We start from the raw sequence: 20735 nt of genomic DNA, 5'->3' as shown, positions 1-20735 counted from the left end.
ATCGTTCTTTGTTAAAATTAACAGAATCGCGTCATTTCACATTTTTGTGCTCAGTTTGCATAATTTCAGAATTTAAAATAATAAAACTGCGGGGACAGACAACAAGGCGAAAAAAGAAGATCATATGTCCAATCATTTTCTGATTTCAACTGGTCAAAAAGTGGTCCTACCAAGATGCAAGCACTGATGGTAGCAATGGATTAGCAAGCTAAAAGGAAAACACTTGAGAGGTGTGAAGTTTGGACCAGAGCTTGCTAATCGGACATGTGACCTTTGATCCCACCACATATGGCTGGCCCTCTTGACCCCCCCCCTCCCCCAAAATTCCCCTGTCCCAAGATGGAAAAAGCCTTAGGCCAAATGTGTTGTTTTTTTCTGGCTCTCTTACCATTCCATCTTGGACAGGTTCGACTGTATAATATGAATATCTTCTCAAAATAGGCAAAATATTATGCTAAACATGGCAATTGAAAAAAGGAAAAAAGTAATAATATCCTTGATAACTCCCCTTTCATACTCTGCTGTCTCAGAATGACCATAGTACTTTCTTAATAAACAAGTTTGCCAAATTCATAAAAAAAACAAAAAACAAACAAAAGAAAACACAACAGGTAAAGCTGCCTCAAGCTGAATGAGACTTTAAAGTAGGCCTACAAATAAATGGGCCTAAAAGCATTGTATATCTATGAATTTTTTTCTACAAGCTATCCAATGTGTGAACAATGTATCAATGCATTTTTAATTTAGAAGCTAGCTACCCAATAAGAAAAATCAATAATCTAGAAAAATATCACTATCCTACGTCTTATTTTTTCCCCCCTGGAGTTAATGAGACGCAGATTTCCCTGGTGTGGACAACCTCACCAGACTTCCTTGTCCCTGAAGGTTTAAGTAGTCCACGCCGCACAATAAGCACAAATATTTTTAAAAAGGAAAAAAGTTTGGAATGATCACACCAGATTTTCATTTCCTTGAAGATTCAAGGATTCCACGCTATAAAAAAAAGTAAAAATCATTTATAAACGGAAAACTTTCTTGGTTCCACATGAATACATCACGATAAACAATAAAATTCGTCCAAATTCAGTCAGAAATCGTACTTCATTTCAAAATGCAATGCATGTTTTTGTCTTGAAGTAAATAAAAAAAATTTTCAAAGGAAATGAATCACAAAGAAATATATAGGTAGTTTTTTTAAAGAGACATGAAGAGAATGGTAAACCAAAGTAAAATCCACAAAAAGAGAAAGAATATCTCAGGTAAAATTTGTGCTTTTCGCATCAGAAGACCTTGGAGGAAAAACGGCATTGGTCACAAGAAAAAAATATTTCTTTTCTGTGGTCATTTTTTATGTAACTCAGATCACAGTCAGTGAGGAACTGCAGCCAAACAGAGAACCACCTGCTACAAGCCTGCCAAATGCTCGAGGCATTCATTTCGTTTCGTTTCAGTAGAGGTTTTACTTCGGCGTTCACAGCTGTATAAGGTCATATGAGCTCCAGAAGATTAGAGGCATTACAAGAGAGTAACAAACATAAAAAAGAAGGAGGAGAGATTAGGACGATAGATTTTGATAAGAAAGAAGAAGCAAACCACACCAGAGCACCCACCAACCACCCACGAGGCATTATTTAAGAAGGAAATACTGGACCAACCTTACTTAGGAAGAGAGACCCAAAACTCTTAGGGGGCCTGCGGCGAACAGCAGCCTTCGTGCTAGAGACTGGGATGTCTATTTAGAGACGAACGAGAAGAAGAAGAATTGGATGTGCACGTTTTTTCCCCCTGTACAACTGCTTTAGTCACAATTTCAGGACAGCTACCGGTAGCTGTTGCTGATGATCATGACATTGATGGACAAAATGGAACAAGCCAAACAACAGACATTGTTCATAGTCGTTCATTGTTTCAGGAAGCAACATCCCTGCACTCCGGACATGTCCATTGATGCCTAACAACAGACCAAAACAGATAAAGACAAAAATTGAAAAATACCAATGCCATTTTCCCCCCGCACTCTTCAAATGTAATATCAGAATTTTAAAAATAGAAAAATTCTTTAAAAATCTCTGTATTTGAGCTGGCCTTGAGTAAAACAGCTGCGTCAATGGGGTTTCTTTTTTTTTTTTTTAAATTTTGTAAAGAAATTCCCATAGGCACAATAATGGTCATAAAGAGCAGGAAAAAGCAGGACAGATGGACAGAATCAGCAGTGCGGAAAAAACCCCACCCACACTGCAACAATTGAAAAACAGGTTTAAAATCAAAAGGTAAGAGTGAGAAACATACCAGGAATGTAGTAGATATATAGAGAAAAGATGAGTTAGTCATGTGACTTTAGCTCACAGAGTGAAGCAAGGTCGAACAGAGTCATTTATCTGGGGACAACGGCAAAATATATCAATAGCGTCAGGCATAGATGGGCCATTTTGCAGGGTCCGTATTTAGAGGAGAGGCTAAGAAGTGTACAATAAAATGATTAAAAAGATTTTGATCAAGTCAGATTTTGTGCTGATGTTTCATGCATCTTGATTTCTTCAATCTTTATAATACCAACTGAGACAATTTGACCCTGCTAAACATCAGAGTTTAAAAAAAATCAGTTCTTAAAGAATTTTGGTGTGGGCCCATCTTTGTTGTTTGTTTGTTTTAGTAGAGGTTTTACGGCAATCGCAACAGCAAAAGGTCATATGAGCGCCAAGAGGTGGATGTCAATAGAAAAGTCCTTACATGGAATCAGACTTACTCTGCTCACCTCTCAAGCTTCAGCAGCACAAAGTCTGCTTCGACTATCAAGGCACCCCGGAAACAGCGGGTCACAAGAGTGTGACAACATACAAAAGGAGTAGAGGAAAATGCCGATAGTATGGATAAGGAAAGAAAAAGCAGCAGTTCCCTGTTGTAGTTCAGGCACAGTTAAGAGCATGACATTGTTGGATCAGCCCATTTACAATTCTACTGTGCGTTAGAATTAGAAATGTCCCCCCTTTGGGAATAGCCTAAAAACACTTCAGTCAGTGGCATCGCCGCGGGGGGTAGGGCCCATCTCTGCCTGACACCATCTACATACAGTACAAAACTCTCCGACAACATGGGCCACAAAAACATATTGATTGAACTATTTTTTCTAAAAAATATTTGTTGGAAAGATAAGCACCTTCCCATCTATACTTTAAACGTGAACACAATGGGAAATATCAGTTGAATGTACTTGGTCTTTTGGGATTCGTAAAAAAAAAAGAAGAAGTGGAACTGAAGATGTTTTACTCCTCCAATCAGACAATTTAGATAGATCATTCAGGAGAGGAGTTGCTTCAACCCTCAAGGATAACCCTAGTTGACAGGAACACAACGTCCCAGCAGATGAAGATATTTCATTTTATTTTATTTTTTAAAAGCCCCAACAAAACCTCATCACATGGGAATGGAACTGAACACTTTTGCAAGTGATGGTGGAATACCTAACCACTACATCATAGACACTGAGGAATGGTTGACAGGTAACTTAAAACTTAAAAGCAAAATATCCAATACAACAAGCATTTCTAAACATGACTGTTTGCTATACAAAAATAGGAAAAGACCTCTAAAACCCTCAACCTTCTATTGGGTAAAATAACAACAACAATAATTCATTGACTTCTTTTGAAGAAAATAGAAAAAGCAGCAATTTTCTCTTTTTTTTTTCTGTTCCGATTTTCAATTCATGAACATGATCTATAGAAAATCTCCAGTATTTAGAGTATTTAAGAGGAAAGAAAAAAACAGATGTCAAGAGAAAATCTGATAGATGTAAGCTGTGATATTTAAGATGACAGCAAAAGATACCGTTGGTCTACTTGCAATTTCTTCGGTAAAGCCATTATTTATCATCAAGCTGCTCTCATGAAATTTCTAAAAAATGTCAGCACAGAAAATCTTGATTAAAACAAACCTTGTAAAAAGCAAGGTATAACAAAGCACAAAAACTGTCAAATAAGAGAGTAAATCTTAACGTCAGCATTAAAATGTTAGTTAATATACATTTTTGAAAATATTTTTTTAGCGCCATTCTTTTTTTGAGGCTATGAAAAAAACTTTTGGCCATTCACATTTTACCTTTCACATCTCAGAGATTTATATTACTTCCAAATCAATTTGAAATCGATTTCATTGCCCCAAGAAGAACCATAAAAGAGAATATTATTTTCCATTATTCAAAAATGTCTAGACTCTGACACCTGTAAATAGCTATTCATTACAAGTCTCATGTAAAATCTTGAAGCAGAGTATAAATATACGTGGCCAAGTACCTTAGAAAACCTTTGTGTCGTATAATATATTCAGGGCCAGCACTGCCCACATAGTTGTTACCTCTGGTAAAGGAAAGGAACAGAAATGGTTCATCAAAGAGCTCTTTCTCAACGCGTAATCAGAATCAGCTGTGACGTGCATCGAGAGGCTGAGATAAAGAGGTTATTTTTATCCCACCTCGTGTACCTTTCCAAATCCTTTTCCTGATAGGTAACGTTACTTGGCATCTTGAACTCCACACTCGGAGGAGCTGGACTAGAGTGGTCACCGTTTGTTTCTGGCAGATCAGCAAATACTACATTCTCAGATGTGTTTGAAAACGAAGCAGACGCGTCTGCAGGCACGTTAACAGGAGCATTTTCAGACCTGTACATAAGTGAATCAGACGCAGTCCCAGAGGATGCGGCACTAGGTCCATCAGCGGTAAACTCTCCCCTCCCGTCTTCTCTTTCCAACTTTGCATGCAAGCCGGGACAAGGAATGTTCCGTTTGGGGTTGGTGAAATTTTCGTCGGTGGCCATTTCCGGGGTCAGAGCAGGGTCGCCGGGTAGGTAGACAATGATCATGTTCTCCAGACCCTGGTATGTGAAGAGCCAGGTCACGTTGATGACCTCATTGTGTGCCTTGTTGACTAGATCGGGACACGAGAGTTCGGTGTGGACTCGTGTGTTGTATCCGGCCGCCTGGAGCTCGGCCAACATCGGAGAACTCTCAATCTTCTTCATGTGGGCCACGTACTTCTCCTTAGTCGTGTCCCAGAATCCTTTCTCGTCTGCACTGTTAGAGGAAAAAAAATAAAAATTGACTTGTTATGAAAAAAACACAGCTGAGAACTTTTCAAAACCAAAACACAGACTCAACCCATGCAGATGGTCAAGTAATCCCTCTTTAAAACACTTAACAAACTTTTCAGCTTTCGATAAATTCAAGCTGTTCAAAATAGACCTGCAACAATAAAGAGAGAAATATTTACTAAAGTTGTTTCCAACTGTGAGGTCATCATTTTTCTTCAAACAGCAAATCCGTGAAGAGCAAAACTGACTTGCGTACTCAGACCCTCGAAAGCATATTATTATTTTTATGCACAAGGATTCTCTTTGAATTTTCCTCATGAACATTTTCTATGAATAGGCCTAAATGTGAAAATGAAAAACACTTTCTCTCTAGGAATCCCTTCCTGAAATTGTTTGAGATAAGACTACACTACCTGTCCCCGTGGTTTTATGCACCCCAAATAATTTAACAAAATTTGATCATTTTTTGCATAATTTCTGATTATTTCCCTTTATCATTCTTTGTTAAAATTAACAGAATGGCGCCCATATGACCTTATGCAATTGCAAGGGCCGTAAAACCCCGTACTAAACTAAAAACTAGCATAATTTCACATTTTTGTGCTTAGTTTGGATAATTTCAGAATTTTTCTTGCATAAAACGACAGGGACAGCATTGCGGTCGAATGGTGAGATGTCTTACTCATAGTCTGTCTTGGGCATGTTGACTAGAATGAGAATGTTGGAGGTTTTGGCCGTCCAGATCTGCAGGTCCTCCACCTGTTGGACCTGGTCCGACTTCTTCACGTTGAGTTTGTCTCTCAAGACGTACACCAGCTCCTGGCCGCAGTGCCTACCGAGAAAAAATAAAAATAAAAGTAAACTTTAGAGCCCTCCTTTTGAAACTTATATGACCTAGTAGTACGAACATCTGGATTCTCCACTCTCCGAGTGGCCTTATTTGTGTTGTTTTTGCGATTGTTAGAGGCAACGCCTTTTCAGTATGGGCAGCCCCACTGGCGCACCAGCGATGAATTACAGCTCCTGATAGATAGATGGATAGATAGATGGATAGATAGATGGATAGATAGATGGATAGACAAGGTTGTTGTGTTGTCTAGAGAGAAAAAACGTGTCCCGACGTGGTGGAATCAGGCACTCATCATTTTTTAGTATACTGAGTTATTGATACCATTACAAAGCTCGTTCATTTGTCTTGCTTGTGATGAAAAAATTACGCATCTATCTCGAATAGAAGACGAGATATTTGGAGTTGAAGAAAGTGGGGGTCGCCTGATTTCAGAGGCAAAATTAGCTAGAAAATGGCCCCCAGAGTCTGGTGTCTTACAAAGCTTGAGAAACCTTGTAAACAAATAATTCACATCTTTTGTACCTTTTATCAACATTTTTCATTGAAATCTTCACAGACATGTGTTTTCCAACAGATTTAAAAAGTGCTGAATAAAAAAAAAAACATAAAAAAAAAAATTGAACAACCTGCGGAAAAATGCCGGATTCTCTGATTTTATTATGTTGACGAGCGCCTCATTTGACCATGCTGCCTCACAAATATTAAGAATTTCTTTTCAGAATTGGGGGGGGGGGGGGGGGGGGGGCAGTGTGTGTGGTTTAGAAATTTACTTTACCAGCCGGCTTTACAAGCACTGAAAATGAGTGCTGTACTTGTTTACCAACCAGTTTTAAGTGGAGTACAACAGGAAATGGTAAATGAGGACAGTAATTAGTAATCTGCAATCTTCTAAACAGCTTACAACTTATTAAAACAGAAAATAATAGGGAAGGGGGGGGGGGGGGAGTAAAAAGTTACAAAAACGGCATTGACAAGACAAATCACCAACAATTTTAAAGAGGACAAAAAGAGGCAACAGCTCAGTTGATTAGACTAGAGAACTCAAAAAGAATAATTAGCTGGGGGGAGGGGGGGGGGGAGTAACAAAAGTTTAGCTCGGTGGCCTGGAGGTTAGGTTTTCAGAAGCGCAACCGCAAGGTCGTGGGTTCGAATCCCATCAGGGACTTGACGTTGTGTCCTTGGGAAAGGCACTTTACACTAATGTTCCTCACTTCACCCAGGTAGGAATGGGTACCCAGCTATAGACATTGAAAGATCTTGTTAGTTTGTTACTGTTCGCGCATTTAATGAGCTGCTGGCACTGTATGGTTCCCAGGAAGCTGAGAATGTTTCTAAATGCATAGAGCTTGCTGTCAAGCGGGGATATGCGCTATACAAATGCTATTTATTAATATCATTATTATTATCATCATTAACCCTATCCGTACATCATGTTTTACTACCATATCCACACGGCATGGTGAACTCTGTGCCACAACTTTCAAAGATGAAATTTACTCGTTAATCCGATCCATACACTTTGCATAGTAGTCGGTCAAAATGATTTTTTGAGAAATACTGAAAGTTTCAAACAAAGAGAAATTCGTACTAAAAGTATTCTAAAATGTGAAGAATACAACCCAAGGGGTACAAAATGACCCCCGCGACGCATGGATACGGTTAAGATCAAGACAACTGACCGACAGTTATGAGGCAAGATGGCCTCCGAGTTGGGGTGCAGCCTATGTCTGACGGTGAGGATGTCCGGCCCGTCAGTGATGAACGACTCTGCCGTGCTGTCCCGCACATAACATTTCTTCCTCTCCTCATCCCAGTCGATGTGATGCAGAAGCTGCTGGACTTTGGGAGGACATCGGATTACCTGGAGGAGTAAAATAGATAGTCTTATTGAAAATGGCAAAATGGTATAGGTAAAACATCTCTATCAACACTATAAGGTTATTTAAAAGGCGAGACCTCCGAGTTTAATGTCCATCTCCAAAAGGACCAAGCCAAACTGGAATTTCGTGTAAAGTGCCTTTCCCAAGGACACAAGGTCCGACCGAGCTGAGGCTCCGACCCCTGAATCTACAAGTCCTATTGATTGGTTCAGGCAAATGTATAATAATATTGATAGTACATAATCTACATATTTTTAGTTTTAGTAAGAGTTTTATGACACTTGCAACACAATAAGGTTATAATATAAGTGCCGAAGATTAGATGAATTACAAGAGTGATAAACAAAAAAGAAAGAAGAGTTCAGGATGATAGATGTTTGGTAAGTGAGAAGGAGCAAACTACTCCATAGCAAACACCAACCACCTGCATATGATCTACCTCAAATAAGGATTTGAATATTGATAAATTTTATCATGGAAACAATTGAAAACAATTATAATTGCAAACTAAAAGAAAATAACATCATGCAAAAAAACAAACAAAAATAAAGGTAAACCCTTTGTTTCTGGATGAATGTCCTCCCAGATTTTTGGGGGACTGTCATTTATGTCAAACCTATGGCAAACTGCGAGTCCGTTGTTTCAAACTGTTTTCACAATATAGATCTAGACCACTTCCACTTCTCACATCCCAGTCTCTCTCTCTCTCTCTCGTTCTCTCTCTCTCTTTCCCTCCCTCCCTCCCCCCCTCTCTCTCTCTCTCTCTCTCTCTTTCTCTCTCTCTTTCTCTCCCTTCCCCTTTGACTTACTTTGGTCAGTTTCATTTCTGTGAAGTCCTCTGGCTTGGAGCCGTACAGCCCAGCACACCAAACACTGCTCTGTGGAAACTCCTCCATCAGGCTGAGAGAGGGAAACATTTATGGACTATGAAGTTAGTATTTTGTCAGTATAGTTTGAGTAGAGAGAGGAGAAGCGAATCCACACAGTAATGGTCATCGAGTTTAAGTATTAGTTTAGTTGTAGTAGAGGTTTTACGGCGCTCGCAACAGCATAAGATCATATGAGCGCCAGAAGATTAGAAGTGTTATAAGAGAGTAACAAACATAAAAAAGAAGGAGGGGAGAAAAGGACGATAGATGTTTGATAGGAAAGAAGGAGCAAACCACACCATGAGAGCACCCGCCAACCACCCACGAGTTTAAGTTTGAGTAGAGAGAAGCACAACAAAAACAATAACAGAATTTAGAAACTTTCTTCGACTTTCACTTTCAGTTCGGAGAAGCACATTGACACAAAAAAGGTCACTGAGTTTTGAGTTTGAGTAAAGAGCAGTACATCAACGTGATACTAACGGAAATTTAGTTTGATTTTGGCTTTGAGCTTAGACAAGCACATTGACACAACAATTAATGTTCATTTTTGTCACGACACAGTGATATCAGGCACTCGTCAATTTTGGGGTAAACGGAGATATAGAATCTCCCCAAATAAAAAAACTTTGTTCTACCACAAGCTCAAGTTTCTCTAAAAATAATAGAAGAAACAATATTTTTCTAATTACAATAGGATGCAAAAAAATTGGGCATCAAAATGACCTCATCTTGGGGAGGAAACCAGCATCTATGGTGTTGCGATTAGGTGCTTCGCCATCGCATAGAAGATGTGTTTGAATCTCGTGTGGGAAGGCTTTTATTGAGTACCCACCTCTGTCTGCTGGAAAGCTGCATCCTTCTCAGCCCACGCTAGCCCTGACAGGCAGGATGGAAGCAGCTCACTTTTAACCCCTTCGAGACCTATATGATGTACGCCATTCGTCGTATTTTCTTACAGGGATGTAAACAGGTTTTGAAAAAAAAAGCTATAAAATATACGCGCACTGACAGAAATTAGAATACAGTGAGACTAAATTATATTTGTTTCTTTCCCTCTATTACAACAAATAATCTCTATTTAGTATATATATAATATGTATTGTTTATAGTAGACTTTTGTTAAAAGCTGGGGCCCAAATGGCAAGTCGGCCGGAAAAAACAGAAAAAGCCAGAAGATTTACATCCCTGTTCTTACATGGTGAATGAGCCAAAATGCTGCTGTGACATACGGCGCGAGTCGTCATGCCTTGAGAAGCGCGAGGACCATGATGAAGAACATCTTCTGCAATAGGTTGTACTGTGCATACCGTTTCTATTATATGCATTTTGTTGTTGTTCGTTGTTTTCAAATCCCTTTAGCTGCGAGCATTTCGCTCTTGGCAGCGCGATGCCTCCCTCAAGTAACCACATGTCCTTGTCATCTGGTCAACGCCAAAGTAGATGCATTTTGTAAAACTAATCACAGATTCATATTAGGGAATATTTTGTCCATACATAGAAATCCTTTTTTTCTAGACATTGTTAGTAGTTTTTGCAAACCGGGTCTAATTATAGGAAACTGACCACTGAACCTAGAGCTACTCTGTCTGTGTCCCTGGGGATCCAAAACTGTGCCTGGTGAAGCACGAACTGACTCTGAGTCATGAAGGGGTTAAATGATCTACATTGTGTTGAAGGTGGCATAAAACATCTACAATTACAATAACAGTGAGGAAAATTTGATGGTCAGGTCCAAAAAGGAGTTCACGAACCTGTTAAAGACCTCGATCCAGTAATCTTTTACATAGGTCTCATCCACCAAGAACAGAATATTAGCACCACAGTTCGTCTTGTCCTCCGGCCACTTTCTCTTTACAGAGCGGACAAACTTGTCTCTTTTGAAGTTGTCCACATCAATGGCAGCCTACAGAATAAGAATAGTTCATGCTCATTACTCAAACAGTTTTTGTTACCAAAGATTCAAATCTAAGAGGAAAAAATACATCTTTCTGTCAGTTTTAGTAAGTGTTTTACGGCACTTGCAACACAATAAGGTCAGATGAGTGCTGAAAATTGGAGGAGTTACAAGAGAGTAACCAACACAAAAAAGAAGGAGGAGAGATAAGGATGATAGATGTTTAATAGGAAAGAAGAAGCAAACTACACCAGAGCACCTGCCAACTACCCACTCTTTCTGTCAAGAATATACTTGCTTGCTCAAATGAAAGCTTTTTATCTGCATATTGTGTTCTCAGTGCATGTGCCAACAAGAAACTGTGAGGAAGGTTAGAAGCCTTTGTTTGCTCATTCTTAACCCTATCCGTACGATTAACAAGTAAATTTCCTCTTTGGAAAGTGGTTGCACAGAGTTCCCCACGTTGTATGGATACGATAGTAAAACACGACGAACGGATAGGGTAACCTTTCAAGAGCACAAAGCATTCTCTGTAGAAGTTGGCCCCCATATTTAGAATGCTTGACCCAGTGCAGAGCACAGATCCAGGGTCACTGCAGGGTCACAGAGGGGTTGGTGCTAACACTTACAGGAACAACAAAACAATGAGCTGTGATCGTTGTGATGCACAAAGACTTAAAGGGGGGGGGGGGGGGTGTTATACTTTACTTTTACCGCATTTCCTTTTTCATTTTATGGAAACCTCATTTAACAAATGGCCTTAACACTTTTCCTAGCGAGCCGCGTTTTCACGGACGTGGCTTCGCTGGACCGAGAGCTGCAAAATACGGCTCGAGTGGCTCGTTATTTATTCCAATCCAGTAAATGAAAAGTCACAAAATTTTCGGATGATCCACGTTTTCAAAATAATAGAAAAGACTTCTTCTTAATGGATATGAGAGAAAATATAGCACTGACAGACGAGTTTTAGATTTTTAGTCATTTCAGCTCTTTTTTCTGTCCCCTTCAAAACATAAAAAGGAAAAGAAAAGTGCTCTCCTGACTTCATATTTTCACTTCTATAATAGGTACAAATCCATAACTTTCAGCATTTCTTTGCATTACTTAAGGCAATCTACCTGGGAAGTTTGAATGATGCTCTTTTTGTACTTTTTTAATTATGACCTTTCAAAGCAGGAAAATTGTTGATTTCATATGACACCTTTGATATTGCACAATAACTTTCAGAAACTCCAAACTAATAATATAATTGGAATAAATCTTCAATATTGTACCACCATTTCATAGATAATTTTTTAACATTCAGTTTGAACGGCATTATGATATGGTTTGTCACAGCTTGCGTGTGTTTAGTTGGATGTCTTGACATTTTCCATTGGTGGGGTAGGGGAATAAAAATAGGTCAGGGAAAAGCCGTGGACCAGTGGTGGATTTTGGCCCAAAAGGAAAAGAGTCAAACATTGAATAAACTTACTTACTTACTTACTTACTTACTTACTTACTTACTTACTTACTTACTTACTTACTTACTTACTTACTTACTGTAATGAGATGAAAAGGGCTAGATCTAATCCTTGATCTAGATTCAACTCGTTACCTATGGTTATGTGCAATACTTACAGTTTTGGAGCTCCATCCACTGTGTCAACCCACCAGTCGCATCGATCCCTGCTCAACCCAAGTCGCGGCTCGGAAGGCCGGTTCAAATTTCGCATCTCTTTTTATACCCTTCCATGCGCCTTTATTTTCTTACACTCGCTAGGCTACACTGAGTTTGTTCACTCATTTCATGTTCTTGTGGCTTGCCAGATAATCACAGCGAATTAGACCACACTTACCACATTCCCTATCTTGTCAGCCTAAGAACATACCTGCAGACAATGTTCGGCCAATCGCTTCTGCTCCTCTTCCCCCGGCGCCCACGTGATGGACTTGACCAGCTGCAAGCCGATGGCCCGACCTTTGTCCCCGCGGTACATATTGACCACCACCACACAGCGGTACCCACCGTCCGCCGCCCCCGCGCCAGACAGGTTGTCGGTGATCCACCTGGGAAAATACACCCAGCGTGAAAAAACAAGCAATGCACCCAACGTGAAAAAACGGTCAAATACACAGAGCGTGAAAAACAGGCATATACACATAGAGTGAAAAAACAGTCAAATACACTGAGCGTGAAAAAACAGTCAAATACACAGAGCTTGAAAAACAGGCAAATACACATAGAGTGAAAAAACAGTCAAATACACTGAGCGTGAAAAAACAGTCAAATACACAGAACGTGAAAAAACAGGTAATACACCCAGCGTGAAAAAACGGTTCTTGTTCTTGTTCTTGTTTCAGGAAGCAACATCCCTGCACTCCGGACATGTCCATTGATGCTCCGTTGCTCTCTCCAAAATGTTGCCTAGGGTCCTTCTACTGATTGTGCCAGTGCACATCTGGTTGAACGTTCTTCTGTTCTTTCCTGCAAGGATACCAGATTTTCCGCTTCCTTTTTTTATTCCCAAAAGCATCATCCTCTCCACGGCAGTACTGGCCTCTGCCTCCCTATCCTCCTCCTCAATCAGCTGGCGAGAGAGACATTTCAGGATCTCGAGCTTATCTGGTTGAACCATATTGTAAACCAATCTGTCGGCCCTTTCATTTCCTCTAACACCTGCATGACCAGGGCAGAAAATCCATGTGAGCGATGGTATAGGTTCAATAGCTTAAATCCATTCTGTTCTCAGGAAACCTTTTTCGATCCTTCTGAGGGTACACATGGAATCAGTGATAAGAACAGCATGGGTTGTGTGGGAGCGATCTTGGGTCATCCAATCAAGTGCTTTCCTGATGGCTTCAATTTCCATTCGCATACTTGATGTAGCCCTGCTGCAGGCTCCAGATGCACTGTGCATGATTTTATTGTTGACGTAAGCAACAAATCCCCATCCACTTCTCTGGCTATCTCTTTTCACCGAATCATCTGTATAAATTATAGGATCCCCTGCTTTTGAGTTTGTGTCAACAATCTCGTTGATATCGCTCTCGTTGATGGCAGCCACAACATTTCTTCTGTCTCTGCCCATGCTTATTTTGACCTTGGTGAGGTCCCTGTGTTCTCCGGCCACCTGTTCCCATTCTTCGCCTAGTGGTAGGTTCTCAGGTACACAGATTGTTCTCAGGGAATCCTCTGCTTCCGCCATCCAAGATTTTCCTCTCTTGATTCTGCCTCTCCTGTTGTCATGAAGTGCTTTGTGAAGTGGATGATCCTTCTTGCCCACTACACTGATATACATCTTTGCCTGAGCTATCCTATGGCGTACTCTGATGCCACTTGAACCTAGCAAGTAGCACATGCACAATATTGGAGAGTCCTTGGTGCAGCCCAGAACTGCTCTCATTGCCTCATTCTGCACTCGATCCAGCTTTGCGATCTGTGTGTCGGACAGCGTGAGACAGCCCAATCCGTAATCAATGACAGACAGGACGACCAGCTGCAACATCAGGAAGAGCACTCTTTGCGGAATCAGAGCGGCCGCCATGGTCTTGATTGCACCAACTTGATTGAAAAAACGGTAAAATACACAGAGTCAAAGTGGCGCTCATATGACTTTATGCAGTTGCGAGCGCCGTAAAACTTCTACCAAAACTAAACAGAGTCAAATACACAGAACGTGAAAAAACAGTCAAATACACTGAGCGTGAAAAAAACAGGCAATACACCCAGCAGGAAAAACAGGTTTGTAGTTAGAACATTGACCGACGATGGGACAATGGGCAAACTTTGCTACTGGTTTTTGGACAGTTTTTCAACAGGCCAAAAAAACCCAACCTGTTCTGATTTAGATGATCAGAGAAGAGAAAACAGCTAGCCTACAGTACTTGTACACTATTTATGGAGCATGCTGACTCCGGATTTTATATAAGACCCACAGATTTGCTTTGACTTCATCAACGGTTTAAGAACAAAAAAAAAGAGTTGACTTATTTATTCCAGTTACGTAGTTGGAGCATAACACAGCTGTTTAGTAATTATTCGGTTTTAAATTGAGTTTAAAGAGAACTTGCAACACAATTAGGGTATATAAGTGCCAAAGACTAAAGGTTTTACTGGAGAGCAACATACAAACAAAATGAGAAAGCCGAGAGATAATGACGATATATGTTTGATAGGAAAGAAGGAGCAAAGAACACCAGAGCATTACACAGTTGATGGGTTGAGTTTGACAGTTTGAGTAAAGAGAAGCACATCGATACAATAACAGTAATACAAGAGTCCAGAGGAAAAAACAAGACAGATTTAGTTTTAGTAGAGGTTTTACGGCGCTCGCAACTGCATAAGGTCATACGAGCGTCAGAAGATTAGAGGTGGTACAAGAGAGTAACAAACAAAAAAGAAGAAGGGGAGATAAGGACGATAGAGGTTTTATAGTAAAGAAGAAGCAAACCACACCAGAGCACCCGCCAACAACCGACAAACAAGACAAATGAGAACAACAGAAGGAAAAAACAGAAGAAGGACCGGTCAGTGACTCCCTCCACACAGTATATTGTGTACTATAAAGAGCCTTCTTCAAGATATGTAAAAATAATCCATCCCCAAACGTCCGACATTCAAAGAAAACTGCGCGGCAAACTTACTATAGCGACCAACTGTTCAAGACAATCACATGCACAAACGACCACTTCCCACCTTGCGCTTTTTCAACATCAAAAGAACACTGAAAGAGGTGCAGAGCTGGCCTACCATAGAAAACTGCATCTGTCCTTGACACTTAAAGGCAACAGAGGATGAAAAAGTAAAAAGGAAAAGTAAGTAATAACAGAACCCTGTCCAAGAGGACCACCTCCCCAAACCAGGGCAGTGCTACTGACTGAAGTGTCTTTAGCCATTCCCAAAGGGGGGGGGGGGGGGGGGGGGGTTATTAACATGTTCTTATGCTCAGTAGAATTGTAAATGGGCTGATTTATCAATGTCATGCTCATTCTGTGCCAAAACAACATAGGGGGGAACAGCTGCTTTTTCTTTCCTCATCCTTACTATTGTCCTTTTTCCTCTACTTCTTTTGTATATTTGCCACTCTCTTGTGAACTGCTATTTCCAGGATGCCTTGATAGTCGAAGCAGACTTTGTGCTGTTGAGGCTAGAGAGGTGAGCAGAGTAAGCCTGATTCCACATTTGGACTTCTCTATTGACATCCACGCCTTGGTGCTAATATAACCTTATGCTGCCGTAAAAATTTATTAAAACAAACAGAGGACCACCTGTCTACACCAACCACTTCACTCCTGGACAATGTGTGGCCGTCTTAGCTGTCCCCGTGGTTTTATGCCCCCCGCATAATTTAGCAAAATTTGATCATTTTTTTCATAATTTCTTATTATTTTCCTTTATCATTCTTTGTTAAAATTAACAGAATCACATAATTTCACATTTTTGGGCTCGTTTTGCATAATTTCAGAATTTTTCTTGCATAAAACGACAGGGACAGTCTTAGACAAGTTCGACTGTATGTGGAAAAACCACAACGATCCAAAAATCTGATGTGTGGGTATAAATAAAAGCAGAAACAGTACATTAAACAAAACCAAAAAGTGTTACTGGATGCATGCCTGAAAACCACAAGACATCGACAGAACAAACAGAGAAAAGGGAAAGGAAAAAGAAAAAAATGAACCAACCTCTTAGCTTTCTGAGCCAGAACGACCGTCTTCCCCGAGCCAGGCGGCCCGCAGAGATAGCCCAGCCTGTAGTCCATGCAGGCGTGCTCCATCTGCTCCTTGGTCAGGACAATCTCGGAGAACTTCTCGTGGGTGAACACCACGCCCTGGCCTCGTCGACGCACCTCCATACGCAGCGAGCTCGAGTTGGAGTTGCACACCCGCACCGTGGAGATGATGCCCACGTATCTGACGAGGAAATCATGGACTCAAGCGTATCTGACAAGGAAATCATGGACTCAAAATCATGGACTCAAGCGTATCTGACGAGGAAATCATGGACTCAAAATCATGGACTCAAGCGTATCTGACGAGGAAATCATGAACTCAAGTGTATCTGATGAGGAAATCATGGACTCAAAATCATGGACTCAAGCGTATCTGATGAGGAAATCATGGACTCAAAATCATGGACTCAAGCGTATCTGACGAGGAAATCATGGACTTAAGCGTATCTGATGAGGAAATCATGGACTTAAGCGTATCTGATGAGGAAACCATGAACTCAAGCGTATCTGATGAGGAAATCATGAACTCAAGCGTATCTGATGAGGAAATCATGGACTCAAGTGTATCTGACAAGGAAATCATGGACTCAAGTGTATCTGACGAGGAAATCATGGACTCAAGCGTATCTGACGAGGAAATCATGGACTCAAAATCATGGACTCAAGCGTATCTGACGAGGAAATCATGAACTCAAGTGTATCTGATGAGGAAATCATGGACTCAAAATCATGGACTCAAGCGTATCTGATGAGGAAATCATGGACTCAAAATCATGGACTCAAGCGTATCTGACGAGGAAATCATGGACTCAAAATCATGGACTCAAGCGTATCTGACGAGGAAATCATGGACTCAAGCGTATTTGACGAGGAAATCATGGACTCAAGCGTATCTGATGAGGAAATCATGGACTCAAAATCATGGACTCAAGCGTATCTGACGAGGAAATCATGAACTCAAGTGTATCTGATGAGGAAATCATGGACTCAAAATCATGGACTCAAGCGTATCTGATGAGGAAATCATGGACTCAAGCATATCTGATGAGGAAATCATGGACTCAAGCATATCTGATGAGGAAATCATGGACTCAAAAGACTCATGTGTGTCACGACGCAGTGGAATCAGGCTCTCATCAATTTTTGGCCATGTTGAGTTATTGGTAGCATCTGAAAGCTTGTTCTTTCGTCTTGCTTTGGTTGAAAAAAATATCCATTTATCTTGAACAGAAGTCCAGATATTTGCAAATGAAGGAGGTGGGGGTCACCTGGTTTCAGAGGTAAAATTAGTGAGAAAATGGCGACCAAAGATGAGTTATTTCCTTACCTTGAGAGTTCGTGGAAACTGAAAATTTACATTTTTAGTGCCTTTAATCAAAGTTTTTCAGTAAAATCAACACAGAAATGTGTTCTATAATGGGCATGAAAGGTGTTGAGCCAAAATACGAAAATTGGATACAAATTAACAAACCTGCAGAAAAATGCCAGTTTCTTCACTTTGATTATTTTGACGAGCACCTGATTTCACCACGCTGCCTAACATTTATTTAATTGGTTGCTTTTAAGCACAAGAAGGCTATCCCGAAAAATGCTGTCTTGAGAAAATTGAAGGTAAAGTTTTTGCCCCTTGTTCAGTTGCTTTAAAAGACAAGGAGAGTTTTCTCTATAACAAAATAAAAATACACATAAATGAAACCAAACGTTTCTTATAGGTAGAGCAATGCCAACTTTTGGGGTAGGTCAAGATTTCTGGAAACCCCTTGTCCTTAAAAGCCACCAATTCTTAGTCATAATGTGTTAGTAAGTGCCGATATGTTTTGTTTTTATTGCGGGCCTTACGTGTATATATAAGTATTGCATGGTTGTGAAAGTTCTTCTTTATGCGGTTGAACTGTTTTGTTTTTTTTCTTGTTCGTGTGAAATATTTTATCTTGTGTGAATCGCTTAGTAATCATGTGATTGATGAAAAGCGCTCAGAGCTTATACTAGTATGGGATAGTGCGCTAAATAAATGCATTCTATTATTGTTATTATTATAATTATTATTATTATTAACAGTCATAACACAGCTGCCTATGTCAAGATTTTGTCGTTTTGACAAACCATAAGAAAAAACCCCCATTGTTTACCCAAGTCTGTCCATATCAAAGATACAGAGCAAACAAAAGATACTTTGTTTTGGACACAAAAAAATTAATATTTTTTCTATTCAGTTTTAAGTTATTGATATGGCTGTCCCCGTGGTTTTATGTACCCCGCATAATTTAGCAAAATGTTATCATGTCTTGCATAATTTCTAATTATTTTCCTTTATTATATTCTTTGTTAAAATTAACAGAATCGCATAATTTCACATTTTTGGGCTCAGTTTGCATAATTTCAGAATTTTTCTCGCATAAAACGTATGGTAAAAATGCATATTATTCGTTTCACCTCCTCAATATGGCAAGGTTTGTTAAGCGTACCAAAAAAATCAAAATCCAATTACTGTGTCACTGAAGTTGCAGATGTGGAAATGATGCCATTTGGGCTCAATATAATGATAAAATCTTCCAAAATCAAACATGTCTGATTTTCTAAGTCATGATCGGGTTTGTTTGATGAAAATCATGGCCAAGTAGCCAACCACAAGACTAGTATGTTTCACATGAGCTTGCAGGGTCAAATGGTTTCATTGTACACCTAAAGGACTTGAGGGTCAAATCTAATGAAGCAAAGCACAGGTGTATTTGATATAGATCTGGTGTGCATTGGCCACAGCCATTACCCGACCCTGAACCATTAAAATCTGATGCATCTGACCAATAAACATCCTTTCCTACCTGCCGGCAATAATCTTCACTTTCTCGAGGCGAGTAAGAGGGGTTGAACTCGCTTCCTCCGTCATATCTGTCGCACTAGGGCCCAGAGCAGATTCCTCTTCTTCTTCGTTATATGCCAACTTTCCACTTTCAACGACCTTCTTAAAAGTAGCCTGTACAACAAGATAAATGTAACGTCATGGTAACAGCTCCATTGCCTTAGTTATTTATCATTATTTTGAGAAAAATTAGAAAAATAGTAATTACATAAGTCAACCTGATAACTTGAGCAAAAGTGAAAAGGCCTCAATCTTTTAAGACCCAAAGGTTAGTGGTCCACAGGACTTTCAAACTATCAATAGTGCATGATGATTCCTGATTTTAATTGAAGACCCAAAGACTGACCTCAGCAATGGTTTTAGAATGAAACCAGAGTTGATGTATTTCTTCCACTTACGTGGTTTGAGCACAACAATAACACCATCAACATTTACCATACATAATCATAAATATTTATGGGATAAATGAGCAATGGGCCCCAGGTACACCTGAGAGCCAAAATTTATGGTATAAATCATATGTTCATCAGACAGACAAAATGCACCACTTTTTCACGGTTAACACCTTTATTAGTTAATTTTTCATTAATAACCACATAGGAAAACAAAACAAATTAAAGTACTTTATTAACTAACCTGCATTTTGTCAGCGATTTTTCGGCAGCTTTAGACTGCTCCTGCTGTTCGTTTGTTTGGGTTTTTTTGGGGAGGAGCGGGGGGGTGTTAATTTCATATCCCATACCTAAGACAGAGGACGACTTGTAGCCCCGATTTTATGGGTTGCAACTATACGCATTGCTATACGCTTTGTCAACGCAAAATCTTTCTCACCTCATCTGTTTTCAGGACATTGGTGATCCACCAGCTCTTGAATTTACACGAGTCAAAATCCTGCTGGAAGTTCCGTCGCTGGCTGGGCATGGAGTCCTTGTAGAGGTGAAGAATGCCAGCTTCTTCTTGCTTCTTCTACGGGAGTGAGAGACAAAACAGCAACAGACAGTCACCAAAATTTGTCTGCTCATTTGTTTGTCTGTTCGTTTGTCTTATTTGTTTACTGGAGTAAAAGAAACACATCAACACAATAGCTGACACTTCCTTAGTTTTCAGTTTAAATAAGAGCTTTACGGCACTTGCAACACAATAAGGTCATGTAAGAGCCGAAGAATAGATGTGTTACAAGAGAGTAACATACAAAAAAAAGGGGAAGGAGAGATAAAGACGATAGATATGTGATAGGAGAGCAGGAGCAAACCACACAAGAGCCCCCACCAACCATCCATGCCGACACTTCATGAAGGGACGAAATAAGACAGTGACAACAGAGAGTAGGATATGAAGATGAATAGATAAAAATACTTTAAAACATTACAATCATTGCATGATTTTTAAGTGCAATAAAGCCTATAAATAAGAAATGGACAGAATAGCATTGAAAAACAATTATCTGTAAGGGCAAAGAAACAATAGAAACAATACTCAAGTACATTTGCTTGAGTGTGTGCACGCATGTGGGTAAGATTGTGTGTGTGTGTGTGTGTGTGTGTGTGTGTGTGTGTGTGTGTGTGTGTGTGCGTGTCC

The 20735-nt window shown here is 40.0% G+C and overlaps 1 protein-coding gene across 1 annotated transcript in view; it reads right to left on the bottom strand.

The window, feature by feature from the left end:
- Nucleotides 1-3606: 3606 nt before the first annotated feature.
- The window catches only part of LOC101862552, a gene marked incomplete at its 5' end in the record, with an annotated part of 28318 nt that continues 11189 nt past the window's right edge, over nucleotides 3607-20735 (bottom strand). The window contains 9 exon segments of the mRNA XM_005112913.3: nucleotides 3607-5070; nucleotides 5770-5919; nucleotides 7617-7798; nucleotides 8627-8717; nucleotides 10441-10592; nucleotides 12455-12632; nucleotides 16251-16478; nucleotides 19120-19271; nucleotides 19989-20123. Of these exon segments, the coding sequence (XP_005112970.1) occupies nucleotides 4401-5070; nucleotides 5770-5919; nucleotides 7617-7798; nucleotides 8627-8717; nucleotides 10441-10592; nucleotides 12455-12632; nucleotides 16251-16478; nucleotides 19120-19271; nucleotides 19989-20123 (1938 nt within the window). The 3' untranslated portion in view covers nucleotides 3607-4400.

The sequence above is a fragment of the Aplysia californica genome, unplaced genomic scaffold (genome assembly GCF_000002075.1).
Source record: "Aplysia californica isolate F4 #8 unplaced genomic scaffold, AplCal3.0 scaffold01486, whole genome shotgun sequence".
NCBI classification, from domain to species: Eukaryota; Metazoa; Mollusca; class Gastropoda; order Aplysiida; family Aplysiidae; genus Aplysia; species Aplysia californica.
The sequence above is the reverse complement of the archived record's forward strand: the minus strand, read 5'-3'. Positions and strand labels throughout refer to the sequence as shown.